Here is a 22,847-nt window from a genome sequence, read left to right as displayed (position 1 = left end):
ATTAATCCTGAAAGGAGATTTCTAAAAGGTGGGACTCATATCTTTCTTGCATTGATTTGAATCTATTCATCTTTTGGACTATATGGCGCCATATTCCATTAGTCAGTTATTTGGCGACCGTTTGGAGTCGATTCATCACAGCCCTAAGTTCCTAGTGTATCTGGCGAATACATAAAACACCTAGATAATGGATGAAATATAATTTACAAGAGTAAAATAATGCAATGCCAGCATCTGAGTTCAGTTTTCTTCTAGCACAAGTGCTGCTACACAATAGTTTCAGAGGTAATGAGCATTTTAAAGCCTCTGTTTAGGCTAAATGCGGCCATATTTCAGAATGAACCAACACAGAAGTTGAAAACAGACTTGTTGTGGCTCTTGAAGGAGATCTGTTGTGTTTTTTTAAATCCTTTCCTTCAGTGTGTTATATAGCCTCTTGTGCATGTAAAAGATCATGAAAGTTAAAAAGCTCAAAGTCCGCACCAACAGAAGCTCCTCTCTCCCACAGAAAACAGTGCTCCTGAAACGCCTCGTCAGTGGTCCTTCCTTTAATTCTGTTACTTTGTGACATCACACCACGTCACCATGTCATGTGCCATGTGAAACATTTACGCCTAGTGGTTTGTTTGGAACTTAAGAATTGATTTAGCTCAGCTGCTCTGTCAATGTTAGCGGTGCTGGGTCAGGCATGTGTGAGCTGACCAATCAGGAGAAACTGGGTATTCTCAAAGAGCAGGAGCGAAAACAGAGCATCTCGATTGAAAGGGAATACATTGCTGCAGCACTGGACAGAAAACTGATGTGTCTTTTATGCATTACAACATGTAAACCTATTCTAGCGGTAACCCAAAATAAAATTATGAACCTGAAAATGGCCATTATATGTCTCCTGTCTGAATACAGTTGAGGTCGGTGGAAGTTATGAATCACAGAAAAATGGAGTAAAGTACTCCAAGACGTTACATCGTTTAGAAGGAGGCAGTGACTTCACATGAGAAATTGCTCGCGTTACGCGTCAGATGCTTCTGTGTTTTTAGCTTGATTATTTCTTCACAGCAAAGCAATCAAACTGACCGAGTGCCAGAGCTTTGAAGCAGATACAGTACAGTGGATTACAGCGCTTGTTTGATTTGGATCATTCGGACCATCAATCACATTTTTTGTAAATTGCCATGTCTTTGCTGTAATAAGTTGGATTAGCACAACTATAAAATATCCAGATTGCCAAAATGCCCCTTGAGTTAATGACAGCGATTTACAGTTCTATCATAGAGGCAGAGAATGTGTGTGAGTGTGAGTGTGAGTGTGCGTGTGTGTGTGTGTGTGTGTGTGTGTGTGTGTGTTTGTCTGTGTGTGTGTTAACATGTTTTTCTCTGCTCTCCAGGAAGCCTAATAAAGACCTGTTATCAGTAGGGCTCACTCAGACTGAGCTGCAGACATATTTAGCTGATCATTATCATGCATATAAATGGATTTTTAACAGGAAATTATTCTTTTTTCATGTGTGTTTTGTTTAGACGGACCACGACCATCCCAGAAGGAGATCATCTCGCTCAGAGCCTTCATGCTTCTCTTCCTCAAACAGCTCATACTGAAGGTACAGGACCGCTAGCGCGTGTGGAGAATCACATTATAGATCAGCAGACTGAGAGAAGCACTGTGGCTTTTGTGTACATATGTGTGTGTGCGTGTGTGTGTGTGTGTATGTGTGCTCACATTGATTTCCCGCAATTACATTTGTGTGTCTGAAGTTGTTGCTGCTTCACGGATAACACGCATCGACAAAGAACAGGATTACTGAAGTCGTCTGAGGTTAATAAGATGTAAAAAAAAACAAAACAAAGATCACAAGTGTTTCAGTTAAAGAAGCCTTTTGTGTTTGTCTTTCACAGGACCGAGGCGTCAAGGAGGACGAGCTGCAGAGTATCCTCAACTACCTGTTGACCATGCATGAGGTAAATGCTTCTTACAGAGCGAGCAGTTAAGTGGAGCTGGTGGCAAAATGTGCGTTATAATTTGTGGGCTGGAGTTATGGTCTTCTTAAGAGCAGGAGTGTGAGTCAGCCTTGCCGCCGCAGCAGCATGAAAAATGGCGCAACAGTGAACTGAACAGAATTTCACTCTCCCGTAACAATTATATCTATTCTTGCTCTGAAATACCACCTGCTCCTCCGCAATCCCCTCCCCTCCCTTCTCCACCCCCTACACCTCTCTCTTTGTCCTCTTAACCTTCTGTTCTTCCATCCCAGCGGGCTTCTCTCTCCCTCCTCCATTCACCTGTTGAACTTCGCTTTCTTTTCTCGGCAGGATGAGAATATCCACGACGTGCTCCAGCTGTTGGTGGCTCTCATGTCTGAACACCCAGCATCCATGATCCCCGCATTTGATCAGAGAAATGGAATAAGGTGAATGCTGTATACATATACATAGACGCACGCATAAATAGACTGTGATGCAAGAGCAGATCCGACACGTTTTCCCACTTTATCAAATCATTGTCTATCTGAACACATTTTAAAAAATGTTATTTTATTTTTGCTGCTTGTGTTTTTTTGTTACATTACCAGAACAAATATACACCCAATTCAGTATTACATCACAATATATAGAGAAACTTTTTTTAACAGCCATACCTGCACATTTCTTATCATTACGGTATTTTAGAGAGAGATTTAATGAAAGAAGGAAGAGGTTTTGATTTACTTTTTTATCACCCTTTATTCACCAAATCATGAATACACATATAGACTAAAAGAACATACTAATAAATACAAAAACATGAGGAACATAACTGCAAAAAACAAACAAACAAACAAACAAACACACTAGCAAACAAAAAAGAACCAAACAAAAACAAAATAAACAAAAGGAAGAACAGGCAAGGGTTGTGTTGGTTTGGGTAAGTATCGAGCGAGTCTTACAGAATGAGTTTTGTTTTGATTTAGTTTTTTTGTCCATACACACAAACAAATGCCATTCATACTTATATGTATACATGCACACACGTACGTATATACACATTCATTTATTTCTTGCTCCTACTCTCTTTTTTTCACTCATTCAACTTTCAAGAATCCTAGCCTCTCAGAAAAATGAATAAGATAGTTAAATATAAGTTGGAAAATGAAATGTATAAATAATGAAAAAGCCAAATGAGTAAAATAATAACACCTAAAGAATTGATAAAGCAGTTACATTTAAAATGAATCAAAAGAAGAACGGTGAAAGGTGAAATAAAGTGAATTTATAAATGTAAATTGGGCTCAGGGTAAAAACAAAGCTTTAGATTGTTCTTCATGATATTCCATGTTGCAGGTGCACTATGAGAAAAAAAGCCTCATCCTCATCCAAGTACTTTACTGATTTACAATACATACTGTGAATAGATTATGCTACCTTATTTTATTTATCTTGCTTATTTATTTGTTTATTCATATTGTTTTTAACTCTCCTTGTTTTCTCGTATTTTTTTATTGCTGCTGGTCTCTGAGAGAGCTACCGAACAACATTTTGTTGCATGACTTCAATGACAAATATAGTGTGTCTGATATTTTTTATATATAAGAATTTGTTGTTTCAGAAATAAAAATAAATCCTCAGTAAAAATCATTAAATTGTTTTTTCAAGCATTTGTTCAGTTAAAACACTGATGCTATACACACAAAGGGTAATTGCAGCTCAGCAGCTTGTTTCCTTCAGGATGGACTCCAACTGTGCTGCTTAGTCTCCAAAAGCACAACCACACTTGGATGTTGCTTTGGTAAATGTTGTGTTTACTGAAACGTTACTCAGAGAACTGCTGTGTCTTACCTTTTTTCTCTTTTTTTTAACCTTTATACCCTCTGAGTTCCCTGCTTTGAAGAAAGACGCTGTAGTCTGTGCACGTCTCTCGTTTTGAGCAGGCGTTTACTGAACTCCTTTTAACCTCCATGTTCTGTGCATGTAACCAGTTTTGCTTGTGTGTTTTAAATGTTACAGGGTGATCTGCAAGCTCCTGGCCTCAAAGAGCGAGAGTATCCGGGTCCAAGCCCTAAAAGTCCTGGGCTACTTCCTCAAGCACCTTGGCCACAAGTCAGTACCTCGTAGTCACTGTTTGTTCCTTTGTGTGGTTTCAGGAGCTCAGTTAAAAAATGGTGACTCACTGAAATAAGGGAGCACTTAAAGAACCTAATCTTTCTTATCTGTCACAAATAAAACTACTACAAATACTGCATCAGGTCACACTTCCCTGAGTGTGAGAAAACACTGCAGTAAAAAAACTGAAAAACTACAGCAACCTCCAGTGAGCCTAGGAAGGACGGTTTGTTTGTGTGTGTTCACGAAGATAATGTCCTCATCATCAAGTCCAGGCGGAATAATCATTTCGACAGCGTGCACTGGCAAGGAGGTGGGACCTTGATGAGCAGCTATGAATGCTGGGGGATTTATTCGTCCCGTGTGACACCCGTGCCTCTCGCAGCACGACACGAGAGCAGGCTGCCGAGCTGCACCTGAGCCCTCCACCTTCCTAACTAACATCTGCTCAATGTTGGCTGCCTCTTTTAAGTTTACGCGTCACTACTATCCTAAGGAAAGTTCCATGTGGATCCAAATTGTAATTTACTCACAACACAGCCAAGTGATAAAATCTTTGAAGGACACTTCAAGATTGTTTCATTAATAGTTTTCAAAAATGCTAAGATAGCTCAAACATAATCTATTTTCATGTGATTTACCGATTATCTGACGACTCATTGGCTTAAAAACAGGATTAGAAATAAGGTGCTATGTGCTAATCGTGATTTCATAGCCACCGACTCTGTTTTGTGTCATTATTGATCTCACAGATTAAAAATGTCATGGTTTAGGGTTTTTTAGTTCAGTTATTTCTTGTTTTATTTTCTAGTTCACCTTTCTGTTGTCCCTGACAAATAAAGCCTGTGAGAGTCAATGTCATGTCTAAAAAAGAGCTGTTTTAAGATGTTAACTCATAAAAAACAACTTGCCATTTTCACTTGGTTGTTGCGATAATCTTAATGAATCATTTTTCCTGCAGCAGTTATTATTAAAACTCTTGCTTTGCATGTGTGCAGTATATGCACGTACAGTTTACATTTAGCCCCTTGTTCTCACATGCTGATTGAAAGCAGAATGAATCAGGGCATCACTTAGTGAACAGAACAAGCTGTTGTGGATGAGGTTCTATCGATACAGCAGTCTACCTGTCACAGTAGCAGAACGATGAGGACCCAAGTTGCGGATTGTAAACAAAAGTGAGCTTCAATGAAGATGGAAGTCCAATTAATAAAAATTGAAATCCCCAAAAATCCAACTGGCAAACAAGAAAGGCAGGCAAAGAAAAGTCAAAAAATCAAGGGAAGGGAATGGCAGGGAATCAAAACCCCAGCAACAAAGCAACAACACAGTCGGGCACAGGTGGAACAGAGGACTGGGGGACAGGAGAAACACGCAGGAAACACAGGGGCAGAACAGAGCAACCAACAAAGATTGAGGAGAAAACCCAAGCCTAAATACACGGGGGACGATTAACTAATGAAACACAGATGAGGGACAAAAAGAGTGGGAAAACAAAGCTATATAATTACCAAAATGAAATAGGAAATGCAAACGGCCGAATGACAAGAAAAAAATTAAGACACTTCCAACCTCCAACTGATTAAGGTCTTAAAGTTACTTCGACATCTGATTTAATGTTTTGCATGTTTTTTAACCTCAGTCGTCGTGGCATCTTATTATGAGCATGATTCGTACACTTGACGCCTTAATTTCTATGTAAAATGTGCCTTTGTTCTCTCAGTAATATATTTTCTGTATGCCATTTTTTATTTAATTTGTTCAAAAAGACAAGTGGGTTTGTCCAAAACAATTCACACTCTCTGTAAAATGTAATTATACTGTATTAAAAGGCAGTAAAATTGACCGACTTTCTAACTGAATGAAAAATGTATTTAAAACATGAAGATGAGAGCTGAATTATTTGGTTAGAATTAAGATATTGTGCAAACTTTGCTGCATTTCGCGTTTCTAATGACCTGCTTATAGTCCAGAATATGCTTTGAGCATTATTCATGTAATTCAGTAAAAAAAAAAAAAAAAAAAAACACTCAAAGTTAGTCAACCCTGATTTCTGAGCCTCTCAACTTAAAAACCACTTAGAGGCACAATTTTCGCCCACTGGCAAGGTTAATAGCCAATTTTAATCGTTTGCAGCCACGTGAACATTGCCCCAGCAGCTCCTGCAGCGCTCTGTTAATGCCTCTTGTTAATTTCTCTTGTTGGTATTCGTTTCAAGTCCTCGTGTCTCCCGTCAAAGCTGACAGGGCCACATGGTGCCACCTGCCAATATCAGATCATCGTCAGGCCGGTGACAATCAATTCCGACTGTCATAAATTCTCTCATGAGTGGCAAATCTGTCCGTGTGTATGTGCGTGTGTGTGTGTGTTTGTGTGTGTGTGTGTGTGTGTGTGTGTTTTCCTGCAGAAGGAAGGTGGAGATCATGCACACACACAGCCTGTTCACACTGCTGGGGGAGAGGCTGATGATGCACACCAACACCGTCTCCATCACCACCTACAACACTCTGTATGAGGTAAGTTTGTTCGGCGGTCTTTGTGAAGGGATGCCCTTTCAGTCTTGTTCTGCGCTGTGATCATCAGGGCATTTAACCAGCGGCCATTTATCTTCTGTCTGTTTGTCCGTCTGTCTGTGCAGATTCTGACAGAGCAGGTCTGCACTCAGGTGGTTCACAAGCCCCACCCTGAGCCCGACTCCACCGTCAAGATCCAGAATCCCAGTAAGAAAAAAGAAAAAAAAACGCTGCAGCTTGCATGATCTGTCTGTCTCTCTATGTTCTTTGGTCTGCCAATAATGCAGCGTTGTTTTAATGCGAGTAAATAAACAACAAAGCCTGTTTTCAGACACCGACGCTGCTGCTGCCATCTCCCACTTATTGATCTACCTTGCTCTCTCCTGTCCCTCATATTTATCGCTCTCTCTCCCTCCTCAGTCTCTCCTACTGATGTGTTGGTTTTTTTTCCTCCCTTCCAGTGATTTTAAAGGTAGTGGCCACCCTGCTGAAGAACTCCTCTCCCAGTGCCGAGCTGATGGAAGTCAGGAGACTGTTTCTCTCCGACATGATAAAACTATTCAGTAACAGCCGCGAGAACCGGCGGTAAGAGCACCCAAAATGACCGCACTTTCCTTTACTCAACTACATGTAATTTGCTTCATACAGCGTGTGCAGCAGCCCAACTGACGTGCAGTGTTTGTGTTGTGTGCCAGCTGCCTGCTGCAGTGCTCCGTGTGGCAGGACTGGATGTTCTCTCTCGGATACATCAACCCCAAGAACCCAGAGGAGCAGAAAATAACAGAGATGGTGTACAACATCTTTAGGATCCTGCTCTACCATGCTATCAAATACGAATGGGGAGGTTGGAGGGTCTGGGTTGATACCCTGTCCATCGCACACTCCAAGGTGAGAACGAAATACAAACTTGTCTTCATCACATTGTTAATAAATAGCTGGTGTACAGTACGTTGCACTTTTCTGGTTTTATCCTTCTGTTTGGCGATTTCTCTCAGACTACTGGATGAATTGACAATAAGAGATCATAATTCATCTGCAGCAAACATCAGATTTTGGTTTAAGAATGAAAGATGAAATGCTTATTTCTGCACTTAAAACAATACATAAAGAAATTAATTAATGAAGAGATACAAATACCAAATTCCCCATCAAAAGGACCCCTAATAGACTAGAATCTCATGCAGCCACATTTAATTAAAATTTTTTGAAGGCCAGATTCTCCCATTCTTGCAATCAATTTTACTGTGAGAAAGGAAATGATAGCTATCAGTAGACCTTATCAAAGTAGAAGTACACAGGGAAGGTAGGGAGGTAGGAATAACAATAACTGATGATCACAGATTCATTGATCAATACATTGTGGCAGTAGCGGGTAAGGTTGGGTGTGGGGGTGGACTTTTACATGTAGTCTTATGTCATGAATGTGAGAACTGACTGATACAAGTTCACCCCAAAATCAAAAATACATATTTTTCCTCTCATCTGTAGTGCTCTGTGTCCATCTAGATTGTTTTGGTGTGAGTTGTTGAATTTTAAAGATATCTGCTGAAGAGATGCCTGCCTTCCACTGACTGTAATGGACTTAGATGGCACACTGGCTTAACTCTTCTCTTCACTCTTCTTTATTGTATTTTCAGTGTGATCAGCATTAACACAACAATTACACTTGTGAGTTTCCTAGTAGAAGTATACAATAACATAGGACACCAGCAACAACAAGTCATAACAGTACAAAGACATGAGACACACAGACATGAGAGACAGAAACAAAAAACAGGAGCTGGTACAAATGTTACAGGTCAACTAAATCAGACAATACAGTCCTATGTAACATCCTAGGAAGCATGTATACAGGCACTGTGCTACTAGGTACACTAGAAAAGCTTGACAGCAGTGTCTCTTTCCAGAAATCATGACCTGGTTACTAAAGATAATCCAGAGAACTTGTTGCGAGCAGTTTCATGCAGGAGCTATTTTCTTTATTCCGAACCAACCCTGCCAGCTGTATCATGGCACAGAAGGAAGCATGCATCTAACTAAGCTAACTAAGATTGCCAGTGTTACAGCTCAGCCCGAGGATGCCATTAATGTGCTGTCATGAAGCATTGGCCTCTTGTCCATAACTAGATGCATGCTTCCTTCTGCGTGCTGATACAGTTGGCGCGTGGAAAGAAAATAGCTTGTATTTGAAACTGCTCACAACAAGGTCTGTGGGTTATTTTGCGTAACCGGGTCATGCTTTCTGGAAAGAGCTTTTTTAAAAGTATTTTTTTCTTAGTGCCATCTAGCTTCGTTATTTTTGAAAGAAGGCAGAAATCTCTCCAAAATACTTCAACTTACACCAAAACACACCAGAAGGATGAGAGGAAAAATATTATTTTAGATTTTTAAGGTGAACTAAGGGCGATCACTTTATTTAAAATCTTTTGCACCAAAAATAAACACAAATAAGTGAAGTTTAGTTTCCTTAGAGGCTTAAAAATCCTGAACCTGACCCACGAAGCCCAGAGACAGCACCATGCTGACATATGACTCACATATTTTAATCGATACCATTTTCGATTCTGATCACCTCTCTGCTCGCTGGTGGAAGTTTAATTCACCCATATTCTCGTGGCAGTGATAAAGCGAGGGGACATTATGGATGAGGGTCTAATAGCCCCCTTAGGCTGGTGTCCCAGTTTTATCCATGTGGCATTTGATACTGATGATCCATGAGCCCCATAAGGACTACCTAGTGAAGAAGTTACTGATGTGAAGGTTAACTCTTGCCAGCACTGTTGTTCTGATCACATCACTGATTAAAATCCTGGCAATCTGTCACAGGTGACCTATGAAGCCCATAAAGAGTACCTGGCTAAGATGTACGAAGAATACCAGCGGCAGGAGGAGGAAAACATGAAGAAGGGGAAGAAAGGCTCGGTGTCCACCATCTCTGGGCTCTCTGCCGCGCCTGCCCCTGTCGTCAACGGCAACCTGGAGATTGACGACAACTCACAGACGCAGACGCCTGAGAGCGAGGCCGAGTACAGCGAAGGCACCGGCGGGGACTCGCGCAACCTCCTCGCTGAAGGCGCCGTGAAGAGACCCAACGGAGAGGCCCTGACGCCTGGGGAGCAGAACGCCGCTCCGGGTGTGAGGGTGGAGGTCCACGATCTGCTGGTTGATATAAAAGCAGAGAAGGTGGAGGCCACAGAAGTGAAGTTGGATGACTTGGACTTGTCTCCAGAAGGCCTTAGTGGAGGTGTAGGTGGCGGAGGTGGGGGTGGGATAGAGAACGGACCTCTGGTGGAGGTGGATTCTCTCCTGGACAGTGCTTACTGTGCCGTAGTTCAAAACCTAAATGGGAATCTGGCGCCTAAAGATGACACGCCAGGCTCAGGGGTCGGGATTGGGTCAAGCCTCGGGCTTTCAGGAGTCACCCTGGAGGATGATGGAAACATGGGCCCGCTCATCACATTGGCTGACGAGAAGGACAGCGTCCCGAGCAACAACGGATTTCTCTTCAGCAAGGTGGGATGTTTACTGAAGATTGTTAAAATTGTTCCCCTGCTGATCTAAAATAATGCACCACGATTCATTCACTGTTACATCACTTATACTTCTGGGACTTTCTCTTGTTGCTGCAGACTTCTCAGAATGTTCTTTTATGTTTTTCATTACACCAAAATTATCACTTCCAGGTTGACGAGAAGCTGCTTCCAGCTCTGGCAGCCACAGACCCCCTCGTACTGCCGAGCCCAGACCAGCCCACTCCATCCGGCCCCGTCCCAGCTCACTCCACCACCAGCGCCAGCGATGACCTCAGCCTGCTGGCCCACATGACGAGCTGTGGCTCGGATTTAACACAGACCCAGAGCCACACTTCTGGGGAGCTTCCAGAGGACGGGCCCTTCAAGATCCAGAGTCCCCTCGCTGACATCAGCTCCATCGCTGAGGCTGAGAGCCAAGCCCAGATCCAGGGAGCCTCGAGACCAGACTTCCCAGAGGGAGAGGGCACATCGGGGGCAGAGGGTGAGGTCGCAGGGCTGAAGACTGGAGGAGACACAGCCAGCACCACCTCTGATACAGAGAGGTCAGATGATGGGAAAGACAAGGACACAAAGAAAATCCAGACTACTGCGACCACTCAGGTGTGCTAGTTACGTATTTGTCGTACCTACTGTACTGGTCTCATGCGGCTGCAATTTATACTGTGTTTTAGAGAGTGGAATCATTTATTTACTTTCTTACTTCTTTATCAGAATTTATAGAGACACAAGATAGGTAGCATTTAACAGTCCCTCCAGAAAAACATGATTATGCGCTCGCATAATTCAATGCATAATCAGGCAAAGTCCGCATATTTATGCAGGGGCTGCATTTTTTCAAATACGCCGCACTTTCGCCGCATAAATTGCCGATTTCCACACAAAATTCATTGCAAAAAAGTCACATATATCTTAGCAGAAAGTTTGAAAAATGTTGCGTTTACTTCACACAAGAGCAGCCATTTTCCCCTGTTGCCCTGGGAACGTTATGAAGTGACGTAATTAAACGACGTGAACATCGTCGAAAAGCTGCAAACCCTGTGATGAAGCCATGATGAAGCCTGCAAATCAGTCTCATTTGCCAACAAAAAATCATACTAGTTTCGAAAACCTTACAGTTGTAAGTATATTAGTAATATGTAAATTTATGTCACAGTAGGAGACTGCACTTTGTGCATTGGAAGCACTTATTTTAACAGAAGATGTCTGTTTTGTATCGCTACCTCTGTAAAACAGGAAGCACATTTTATTTTTTTATATTTTATTCATTCATTTTTACAGAAGTTGTAGCATATTCATTTTGTAAAGCTACAGAACTTGTTTGACTCATCAATGTTTTGTAAGTTTGAGCCATGTGTTTATTAAGGTCTGAAATAAAACAAGCTGAGAACTTAAATATTCCCAGCACTTTCTGTGATGTAGTATGCTGCTTATCATAGGAAGTAATAAGAAATGACTCTTTACATGAAGGTAATAGCACAGTGAGAACAGGGTGTTGGGGGAATCACTTTTTTTTCTCTTTTTCATCGCATAAAATTGCATAAATATCCCGCATATTCCATCGCATTTTTTAAGAAAACTTGCCGCATAATCAAGGATTTTTGCCCGCAACAATCACAAAAAAAATAAAAGGACTGATTAAAAATGTTACTTGAGTAAAAGTAGAAAAGTATCAATGTCAGAATATCCACTAATTTAAGAACCAAAAGTAAAAGTATTCATCATGCAGAATGGTTCATTTCTTATTTTAACATGCATTCATGTTGCAGCTGATGAAGCAGATTTTAAATACTTTTTATTTTTTTTTTATTTTTTTTAGATTTTTTGTGGCATAGACACCTTTATTAGCAGTAGACAGAGAGAGGGGGAGGTGACATGCAGCAAAGGACCTCCGGCCGGAATTGAACCGGGGTCGGCTGCGTTTTATGGCATGCGCTCCAACCACTCCACCACCCGCGCGCCGAGATTTTAAATACTTAATATACTGCTGGGCTGCTTAACAAAGAATGAATTACCTATAATCAATTTATTTTATGTATTTATCCAGTGTAGTTCTCAGGGTCAGTGCTTATTAATAAACACTACTTTAAACATTACCAGAATTAGCCAAGAGGCTAGTTTTCATCCGAAGTCCATGGCGTTGGCAAACAGCAATAAAAGCTGAGCGAATCAGACTGCAACGATGCAAAGACAAACAATGCACATACAAAAGCAAGCACACATGTCCAGCTTCGCTATAACAGACATGTGCAAACCCAGATAAGAGCAAAGACAAGCATGAGCAGACATTGGTCTGAGAAACAACTACGTAGACAGACATTTGCCAAATGATGATGGTATCCAAACTAATGCTGATGATGTATGTTTTGTACTTATCTGCAAAATACCGATCAACTAAAGCTTTCAAATAAATGTAGAGAAGTAAAAAGTACAATATTTGAGTCTGAGATGTAGTGGAATAGAAGCATGAAGTATCAAAAAATCGAAATACTCAGGCAAAGTAAAAGTATCTCAGGTACTTACTGTATTTACTATTGATTATTACTTGTTAGCTAATAACAGTGGTGTGATTAGCTAGCAAGTAATAGTTCAAAGACAGTAAAAAGGCAAAGTACAGCAAAACATTCTCCAAGGATAATTTGTGGATGCTTTTTCTGTTTTCTTTCAACTACAGATACACAAATAATCACAGTATTATAAAAGAATTGCATTATGGCCTATCACAATATCCAGATAGCAAGAAGCTGCAATTTTTCGATAAAGGTAAAATGTGCGGCTGAGAAGACCTGACCTACAGGTCTTGTTGTCCAAATGTAAGAAAACATGTTCGACATCAGTGGAGAAACTTCCTCGTACAAAAACACAGCCAGACCTGTCAGTGGCTGACCTGACCTGGGGACAGTTTGTCAGAATAAAAAAAATCCCATTGAGTTTTCTGTGGTCTCTCTAATGAAATTAAATTTCAGAACTGCATATGTGCCAAGTTTCATATGTCACTAGTACAAGATGTACTGTGCTGGCTGACCCAACCCCCTCCCTACCATGTTGCAGGCCCTCCACGGTCGCACTGCAGCCCAGCTGGAGCGAGACCTGCGTGTCGATCTGGGTTTCAGGGGCATGCCCATGACGGAGGAGCAGCGTCGGCAGTTCAGCCCTGGCCCGCGCACGACCATGTTTCGTATCCCGGAGTTCAAGTGGTCTCCGATGCACCAGAGGTTGCTCACTGACCTGCTGTTCGCCCTGGAGACTGACGTGCACGTGTGGAGGAGGTGAGTCGGGGTGTCTGTGTGACTCTAGTTTATCATTTTTATACATTTAACTCTGATGATGAGACATACAACTTTCTGCTTCGTAACTGTTATAGCCCCATCTTTTCTGCCATAAGATGATACTAGATTAGACTGAAGATAATTGAAATGTGGTTTCTCAGATATTAAAAGCTGTCTTTTTTTCTATTTTCACTCCACTCCATTTCCATTTCAGCCACTCGACCAAATCAGTGATGGATTTTGTGAACAGCAACGAGAACATCATCTTCGTCCACAACACGATCCACCTCATTTCCCAGATGGTGGACAACATCATCATTGCCTGTGGAGGCATCCTGCCTCTTCTGTCTGCTGCCACCTCTCCTTCTGTAAGTGGCTCTACTCTGCCCCTCTGTGGTGGGAGGGAAACCTGCAGGTCAACAGCTGCTTTATAGGCTCTTAACACAGACTTTGATTTCCCCCCTCATGCTCGGTGCAGCATTTATTTTGCATGATTGAATAGGTCATTTTTTAACCTATAAGATTATGATAGATCAAAACTTGATAATCCTCAATGGTTGACGGTTATACTTGCAAAAGTTCTGTTAAGTTTGGCCTTGAATAAAAAAAAAAAGAAAAAACTGGGTAAACTGATTAAAATTTCAAGAACATTTCCTGGATTCCTCTCATCTGTATCTCTGTGTATTTAACTGTCAATCTAACACTTCTTTGCACAGTATCTTAACCTTTATTTGGTATTTGTTCTAATCCTTTTGATTAACAATCTATTTAATTTGTAGTTTAATGATCTATTTATTTTAATCATCTTCCTTTTTTTTTCTTTTCTTCTCTGTGTTTCGTGTATTCTGTGTTCTTCTTGTCTTTCCCGTCTCTGTTTTTGTCTGTTCTTTTGCATGTGCAGAGTTCTAAGAGTAGTGCCAACGCTGTAAGTTGCAGTTTCTTCCTCTTTCTATTCTACTAATCCTTTGTTCTGGTTTATTTACCATTGTGACTGACACTTAACCTTGCTTGTCTCGACATCCATAGTGTCTCTATATGTTGTGCTCCTTTGCTGCTAATCAATACTCCCCCTTATACTGTTTGTATCTACTGTGAGTATGCATTGATCTCTCTGCCACAGTGTATCTAGTTCTTACAGTTACTAGGACTAGATACATTGAACTAGATACACTTTGTATAATATTCTAACACTTTCAGAATATTATACAGATAAGGGGGATTCAAATAGAGGTCAGGAAGTGGATTTCTAAGAGAAAAGTGAGACGATACATTTAGAGGTGAAAATCGTATATTTTATGACAGTAAAAGCATGAGAGTTTTCCAAAAAATTCTTGGGGGTTGCATCTGCTAAGCCTGTCCCATTTGTATCAACACTAAAGAAGGCAGGAGGAGCCGGACCCCAGAGGGGGTCAAAGGGAGAGGAGGTGACCCCTGTTCCTGGGGGAGGAGGCGAAGGGGGAGAGGTGCGTAAAGAGCCTGAGGCTCCCACCATCACCAGAAGAGCTAAGAGCACCAACCCAAGCCCTTCTGTCCTCACCTTGTGTGTCTGTTCTTCCCCCAAATGTCCCTGCTCACTCGCTCCGACGAGCCTTGCACTTTGTCGACTCTCCACAGCCCTGCACATCCTGCTTACTGAGGCAGAGACAACCCCTGCTATGCTGCCTGCAGATTTATTTTCAATACAGATAAACTGAAAATTTGTTAAGAAATACTCAGTTTCTTTGTGAACAAAAGGGGACTTTATTTAATATTCTATGAAATTTATCGGAGACTAGCTGTACACTGCTACTGTTATTGCTCATAGGCCACAAAGCTACTGTCACACTCCCACTGTTCCCATTACCTGTGTGTCATAAGGCTGTACCTCCTCTGTGTTGTGTAGAATACCTCATGTTGCCAGATCTCATCATATAAGTATGTATTTCATGTAACCAGCATGATACACGAAGGTTGCTTTTCCTGTTTGTTGGTACAACCAGCGATGACTGTTGCGGTCATGCTCATGTAATACACAGCTGCATACCTTTTATATAGGTTACTTCTAGGGCTGGGCAATATATCAGTAATACTGTATATTGTTATCATGATATGAGACTATATACCTTTTATTTTTGCTAATCATAATATGGCATAAAATATGTTCTAAACTTACCAGACTATTCTATTTGTTCTAGTATTAGTAGTAGTACTATTTATCCAAAAACTGTTGTTAATATTTTGTGAAAGTATGTATAGTTGCAAAAATGGTTGTGATATTGGATATAGTCATCCAGTTCTGGCATTCATGAAGTTCATCATGTTAGGAGATTTCAAAATATAATGCAGCCAAAAAATCTTGAATTATTATTTTATGGCCATATCGCCCAGCCCTAGTTACTTCTACTGCTTAAAAAAAAGAAAAGAACTGTACCTCAGGACCTTTATAAAAACCAGTGAGAGAGCGTCCAGTTCTTTGTGTCTCCATCAAATTTCCACTGAATAACCTGCGAGCATGTGTGTGTTTTTCCCGTCTTTCCCAGACGGAGTTGGAGAACATCGAGGCGACACAGGGCATGTCCTCAGAGACGGCGGTGACCTTCCTGTCTCGCCTCATGGCCATGGTGGATGTCCTGGTGTTTGCCAGCTCGCTCAACTTCAGCGAGATCGAAGCGGAGAAGAACATGTCGTCGGGAGGGTTGATGAGGCAGTGCCTCCGCCTGGGTGTGTGCTCGCCTGATGTATTCCATCGTTTGCGTTTTGACAGATTCATGGGCGTGTGGAACTAGCAGTTATTTTCATTATGATTTTTTTTATTGATTATTATTTTGATTAATCGGTTAGTCTGCAAGATGTCAGAAGAGCCTATGGTGATATTGTCAAATCATCTTTTTTTTCATCTAAAACCCAAAGATATACAAAGTCTAATGATATAAACCAGAGAAAAGCAGCAGTGTTTCACATTTAAACATAGGAATGCTGATGGAAACTAAGAAAATGCAATTTTTGCCTAATAAATCACTAAAGAAATTGTTGTATGTTAATTTTCTGTCAACCGGCCAGACATGTGACTCGTATCATGTAGTCAGAGTCTTAAGTAAGTGCCAAGTTGTTTTTTCCTGGGCAAGCCAAGTCACATGTTGTGTCAAGTCAAGTTGAGTTGTTAGTTACCTAAAAAAGTGCAGTCTCACCTGTCTTTATAAGGAAAAAAGTACCCGTCAAGTACATCTACTCAAATTGCTAAAATGAAGTACTTTTTTTTTTATTATTTCAAGTCTGTCATTTTACTTGTACTACAGTATACATTACTCTAATTAACCTACACAGCTGCTTTTTAAATCATAACTGGGTACTGAATTTGAATTAAAGCACCTCTAAGCGTTTCATTTCATATTGAGTGTTAAATATTCCAAAGGTACATCAGTGCTATTGTCTATAGTGTTTGTAATTGAGTAATATATCAGTAATGTCACTGTACTCCTACATAATTTCAGTACTCTTTCCACCACTGACAGTCGCCGAAAAGGTATCGCTGGATCGTGGTAATCCAGCGTAATCGTTGGATCTTTTGATTTCTATTCCGTCTTTGCATTTGCGCACCTGCGTATCCTGTTCAGGCTTGCCGGTGTCTAACAGGGCTTTGTGTAATTCAAGTTCATATTTTAGTTATTGGTCTCGGAGGGACTGTGCAGTCATTAGTCTTAAAACTAATCTGTGCATCTATAGTGAAGCAAAGAAGCCAACACAAACAGGGCACCTATTAACAATATGCAGGTTTTCGACACACTTTAACTTTCTTTTCCTTTTTTTCCCTAATTTTGAATCTATGTAGAAACAAAAATAGCCCCTTTCAGTCCATAATACTTACATGTTTTCAATCTTCCTCTCTCTGTGTCCATCAGTATGCTGCGTGGCTGTGAGGAACTGCCTGGAGTGCAGACAGAGGCAGAGAGATCGGAGCTGCAAGTCCTCCTTAACCAGCAGCAAGTCACAGGACAGCCTCCACAGTGCCTCCACCACCAGCAAGGTACCACACACACACACACACATACGCATGTATCAAAAGCACATCCCACGGACAACTCAGACACAGAAACATGCATATGTATGACACAACACATTTCTGCTTTCCATATATAGCAGGATCCAGACAGGCTCCTGCAGGATGTAGACATCAATCGTCTTCGAGCCGTGGTTTTCAGAGATGTGGTAAGCATGTGTGTATGTGTACGTGTGTGTGTTCTTAGTATATACAGTATGTAAATGGGCACAAGCGCAAAGAGTGTTTTTACTGAATTAATTTTTACGTTATTCTGCTGTAGGATGACAGTAAGCAGGCTCAGTTTCTGGCGCTGGCAGTCGTCTACTTTATCTCAGTCCTCATGGTGTCTAAGTATCGTGACATTTTGGAGCCCCAGCGGGAGATTGGCAGGTCCACCAGCCTATCAGGGAGAAGCATCCGCCATGAGATCAACTCTCCAACCAGTACAGGTGATTCTTGTTTTCTCTCCTGTCGCAATATCCTCAATATGAGAGTGTAATCTTGGATGAGGCAGTGGTGACTCATCATTGTAGTGCTGACATAGTGAATACACGCCTCAGGCAAACAACAATACCTTTGTCAAGAATGTGAGATAATTAGAGGAAGAAGGCAGACGAAGGAAAAAAGAAGGGAATTAGTTGACAGGGAAATAAAAGCTTACAAACATGAGGAAACATCTGCAAAAGATGTTAAAAATATACAGTGTGTTGTGGAATTTCTTGCCAAGGCTTTACACAAAAATAAATCATCCTTATGTTGAAGTTATATCACTGTTGATCATCATAAAATAACACTGCATCCTTTGTTTTTTCCCTCCAGAACACCCATCCGCTGCCTTCTCCGACCGTGATAAGCAGACCCCCACCCCAGTGGACGACTCTCCCCGAGCCGGCCTCCCCCACACAGACTCAGGCATCGGAGAGGAAGGCCATGTGGCCGGGTCCCTGAACGGCTCGGAGATGGGCCTGGGGCTCGGCCTCGGCCTGGTGGGGAGAGAGACAGACAGAGATAGAGACAGAGACATGGGAGGAGGTGGGGGAGGAGGCACAGATCTGTTGTGTAGCCTGTCTGACGTTAGAAGGTCACAGGAGAGTCTTCTGGATTCTCCCCACAACCCCGGCTCCAGCTCCAACTCCAACCAAGCCCCGCCTTCGTCTATCTCCAGCATCAGCCAAACAAACAAAGGCATCAATGTCAAGGTGGGTCAGTGTGACCCCCCATGCCGACCTGGCTGTTGTGACTACTTGTGAATCCAATCATAAATATTCACAAGCAGCCAGGTCGGCAAGTACTGGATGTACTTTCTACATCCAGTTTGAAGTGTATTAATACGTGAATGAATTTCCAGTCATAGAGAGAGGCCTGTCACGATAAAAATGTTATACACTTATTGTACAGTAGATATCTTAACTTATTGCACATATTGTCTCCCACACATACAATTTACTTGGATGGTCCCAGGTTTATTAACAATCACCTAAGTATATGTGGACACCAAGTTAAGCATTTTATACTTGATTTTTTTTTTTTGATCGACGAGATCGACGCCATCTTCGATCGATTACCCTCACACTTCCCCTCCCTTCTGCTGGGTATCGCACATTCTCTGCAGACCATTCCATCATCTGAGTCTTAACAATTCAAAGTGAATTGCTCTTTAAAGGGATGTAATTGCATTATTATGCTTTCATGTTATCATTATATTGTTGGTACAACAAAAGAAAGTTATCAGGACAGGCCGACATAGAGACTCTACACTATTGAGGCCCTGTGAATCCTTAACAACAACATCTGTGTTGTTAGCTGTGAAGGGGTCAGGATCTCTCCATATAAGCTTTTTTTAGTGAGGTTAAATAAGGTCCTGTATCTTTAAAAGCTTCCACACTTTTCTCACTCATTTACATTCATAGTTCACAGCTGGAAAATGTGTTTTGCAAACCCTACATTGAAAATAAAATTGATAATTTCATGGTCCCTTTTTAAGAAGTTGAAAAAGAACCAAGAATTAGTCAGGCCCTTAAACGCCTCACAGCCTCAGCAGCTTGAGTGCTGTAGTCACGTGTGTGTTTTTTTTTTGTATGCTCTGAAATGCAGGAGATCCTAAAGAGCCTCGTGGCGGCTCCACTTGACGGTGGGGACATGGGACAGGAGTCTGGGCCGACGCCCTATCACCCAGACCCTGCTCTGAAGACGCACCCAATGCTGCCCATGCAGTTCCACTCCTTCGACAGGTCGGTCCCAGTTAGTGTTTGACCTACAAGAGACAGCTGACTCATACATCAATTGATAGATTTTTCGAGCTATTACTGCATAGGAGTACACTGCTATTTCTCATATATAACAAAGCTCTGTGGATGGTAGCATTTACAGGATTTACAAGCACACATAATGTGCTTCTCTTGGCAGCAGTCACAATGTGTTTTTGTACTTTGTTTTTTTAGGTTATTAAACTCCAATCATGCAGATAAGAGAAACATAAAAATTGGAATTCAGCACTATGGCTTGTTAGCAGTTTCTTATATTTACTGTGCACCAAGTGATTGAGAAGTCAATATAAAAACCAAAAGCGTCATTTGTTTTTAGTGCCACTGATACCATGATTATAAAACATTACTGAGTCGCAGTTAATTACATTTTCTCCCGTTTTTGTCAAAAGTCTGATAGGGAAATAAATGATTGCTAAATTAGAAACTTATTGGATGTGCCAGGACGTAAACACAGTCTGAGCCGAGCCTCTCCCCTCCAGACTTAACATGTAGACTCTCCGCTGAGTGATGACCTGCTTCTTTCTCCCGTGCATCACTTAGTCTCCTTGATCCTGCCCTGTAGCAGTCCTTGAGAGCTGAGTTATTGATTGAAGACAATATGCATAATGAATCATGGATGGCTCTATATCAATCCCCAAGATGTCTACCTGATGTATCAGTCTGTCTGACCCGTGCAGACTGGCTTGATAAATCTGATCCATCAGCCCATAGAAATGAATGGCTAATACATAGCACAAAGAGTGTTTCTAATGAAGATTTGTTAGTTTTTCTAAACAGTCACTATGCTTTTGAGATCTGAACGCTCACCATCCCTTGATTTAACTTAGATCTTTGCATGTTGGCATTTTAGGGAACTAAATAAACTTTATTGTGCTTCATATTCATAACTTTGTTTTGATTTTTTATTCATTTTATGTATAACTAAGAGTAATGATATCCAGTCTAAACCGTTAACACGAGCTATAAACTGACCCACAGAATTGGCCCAACTGGCACTGAAAGGTTTAACAGCTGTGAAACACTTGAAGCTGCTCTCTGTATTGTTTAGTCAACACGCTATACTTCATCCTCTCAGATGTTCTTGCACTGACCAACACACGGAGCCAAGATATCACGAGGAGCATTCGATAAAGAATCATGTGTGTATACAGGTTCGTCTGATGCCTTTGTGTCCCGTCTCTTACAGGAGCGTTGTGGTTCCTGTGAAAAAGCCGCCGCCTGGCAGCCTATCAGTCAACACGGTGGGCACACCCACCACGAGTGGAGCAGCCACTGCCGGCAGCACCCCTAACATCTTTGCTGCTGCGACAGCAACACCCAAGAGCATGATCAACACCACAGGTGAGAGATAGTACACTTTTAAAACCTTCTTCACACTTCACGCTAATAATTTCATTCCCAAACCGATTCTTTTGGATATTTTTACCCTCGTACATTTTAGCTCTGCATCTATTCAGTGTGTGTTTAAGGAGAGGCAGCAGACAGACACCTGCAGTATGACGAAGGTGTTGAAAGGCCTCCAGCGATTCAAAAGCTGCTCGATGAAGCGGGGCCGGATTTCTTCTCTTTTTACAGAAACTCTTTGATGCTCTCCTCTGCTGTCCTTTGACAGCCAGAACAAACTAGAATAGAAACAAACTGAACCAATAGCACCAGCAGATCCTTTCATGATTACTTTTAGCCTGGTTCAAGGGCAGGAACCGGATCAATGCAGTTACGGAAAACACAGCGAGGGTATCAGGAAAGTTGATTTTGTGAGCTCGCCTGGGTTGGACCGTGCACCTTTCACATTTGATGCAGATGAAGAAATAAGCACGTATTTGTAATGTTTTGACCCAGGAGCGCTATTTAAATAAGAAAACACTCCAAGGATAACAAGAAAAGAATCAAATACACATCAGCTGACAAATCAGTGCTGTTTCTATAGATCTATTGTAGCAGAGTGGATTTGTATTCAAGGCTCACACAAATTGCACTGTATCATACATGCATAATGGACAAGGAAGGAATTTGTTCCCCGGAATGGATTCTGTATATTGATTGCAAAGCTATTTTCACAAACGGGGCCATTACCAGCGGACAAGCAGCAGCATGTCCAGTGAAATACTATCCAAATTGAATTTGGCTGCAGCAGATTGGGACATTAATACATTTCCTTTATTGTTATCCCGCAAGCTGGTCTAGGTCACGCTTGATTCATGTTTCTGTAATGCATGTCTGATTTTTCATCACTCTGTCCTGCCGCCTAGGTGCCACAGACTCTGCCTCTTCGTCCTCGTCCTCTTCTTCGTCGTTTGTCAACGGCGCAACTAGTAAGAACCTGCCGGCGGTGCAGACAGTGGCACCCATGCCGGAAGACACGATGGAGAACATGAGGTCAGAGCTCTCAACATCACAAAGCTTTTTGTCGCCTCGACCATTCACTCTTCTCCCGCTCTTTCTTTTTTTGTCTCCCTCCTTTTGGCTTTTGTTTTCACGTTGATTTGTCTGTTTTTCTTGGGTGCCGGTTGTTTTTTCCACTTCATTCCTGTCCCTCTTTCACTTCTCGTGTAGGTCCTCATCGTTACCAATGAATTCTCACTAGAAGTTCCCCCATAGTCATGATACTGATAATAAACAGTAGGGTTAGATACGTTTTCTCAGGAATTGGAAACATCTGGGTTGCACCTACATACTTTTGAGGCCTAGGTGACAATCCTGACATTAGTCATTACAATCCTTTTTAATGTCAGGAGCAATATAAATGCAAAACAGTGTTCTGACATGTTAGAGTGACCAACCACACTTCACACTGATATGACTGATTTGTCACTTGGTGACAAATGACTTGAAAAGTCACAAAACAGCCAGTTCCATGTTCAGCCATCAAAAAGGATCAGTGTTGTGCAAGTTCACACTTCTCAAAAGCCGGTTTGAATTTCAGTTCACAAAGATTTAAGTGAACTAGTTCACGTTCATAGTTCACAATCCTGAAATTTAAATTAAGTCCACACTCCCAAAAAATTAACTAGTTTGCGTTAATTTCTTTCTCTTCGTTTTAAAATAACTTCTCTGAGCTACTCAGATCTTGTTTGATCCTTCAAATACCAATAATCATATAAAATGGCTTCGGCAGTACTGGTAGCAACATCTGAATTGCCAAAAGCCATGTTAGTATGCTGGCTGCTGTAAAAAAAA

The 22,847-nt window shown here is 41.5% G+C and overlaps 1 protein-coding gene across 21 annotated transcripts in view; it reads left to right on the top strand.

The window, feature by feature from the left end:
- LOC115593719 (neurobeachin-like) overlaps nt 1–22,847 on the top strand; it is a 112,949-nt gene that overhangs the window by 68,559 nt on the left and 21,543 nt on the right. For 10 of the 21 annotated variants that reach the window (XM_030437320.1, XM_030437331.1, XM_030437330.1 and 7 more), the window contains exons 14-35: nt 1,518–1,597; nt 1,893–1,955; nt 2,307–2,404; nt 3,978–4,070; nt 6,481–6,589; nt 6,712–6,793; nt 7,048–7,171; nt 7,282–7,474; nt 9,413–10,099; nt 10,270–10,719; nt 13,168–13,385; nt 13,600–13,753; nt 14,287–14,310; nt 14,765–14,848; nt 15,905–16,085; nt 17,264–17,388; nt 17,502–17,570; nt 17,684–17,852; nt 18,223–18,602; nt 19,498–19,634; nt 20,857–21,011; nt 21,920–22,046. In XM_030437320.1, coding sequence (XP_030293180.1) covers nt 1,518–1,597; nt 1,893–1,955; nt 2,307–2,404; nt 3,978–4,070; nt 6,481–6,589; nt 6,712–6,793; nt 7,048–7,171; nt 7,282–7,474; nt 9,413–10,099; nt 10,270–10,719; nt 13,168–13,385; nt 13,600–13,753; nt 14,287–14,310; nt 14,765–14,848; nt 15,905–16,085; nt 17,264–17,388; nt 17,502–17,570; nt 17,684–17,852; nt 18,223–18,602; nt 19,498–19,634; nt 20,857–21,011; nt 21,920–22,046 — 3,802 coding nt within the window. The remainder of the gene's footprint in view (nt 1–1,517; nt 1,598–1,892; nt 1,956–2,306; nt 2,405–3,977; nt 4,071–6,480; nt 6,590–6,711; nt 6,794–7,047; nt 7,172–7,281; nt 7,475–9,412; nt 10,100–10,269; nt 10,720–13,167; nt 13,386–13,599; nt 13,754–14,286; nt 14,311–14,764; nt 14,849–15,904; nt 16,086–17,263; nt 17,389–17,501; nt 17,571–17,683; nt 17,853–18,222; nt 18,603–19,497; nt 19,635–20,856; nt 21,012–21,919; nt 22,047–22,847) is intronic. The other 11 variants (XM_030437334.1, XM_030437335.1, XM_030437326.1 and 8 more) reach the window with 6 other exon arrangements.

This window comes from Sparus aurata, chromosome 13 (genome assembly GCF_900880675.1).
Source record: "Sparus aurata chromosome 13, fSpaAur1.1, whole genome shotgun sequence".
Classification (NCBI taxonomy): domain Eukaryota; kingdom Metazoa; phylum Chordata; class Actinopteri; order Spariformes; family Sparidae; genus Sparus; species Sparus aurata.
This window is presented reverse-complemented; position numbering and strand designations above follow the sequence as displayed.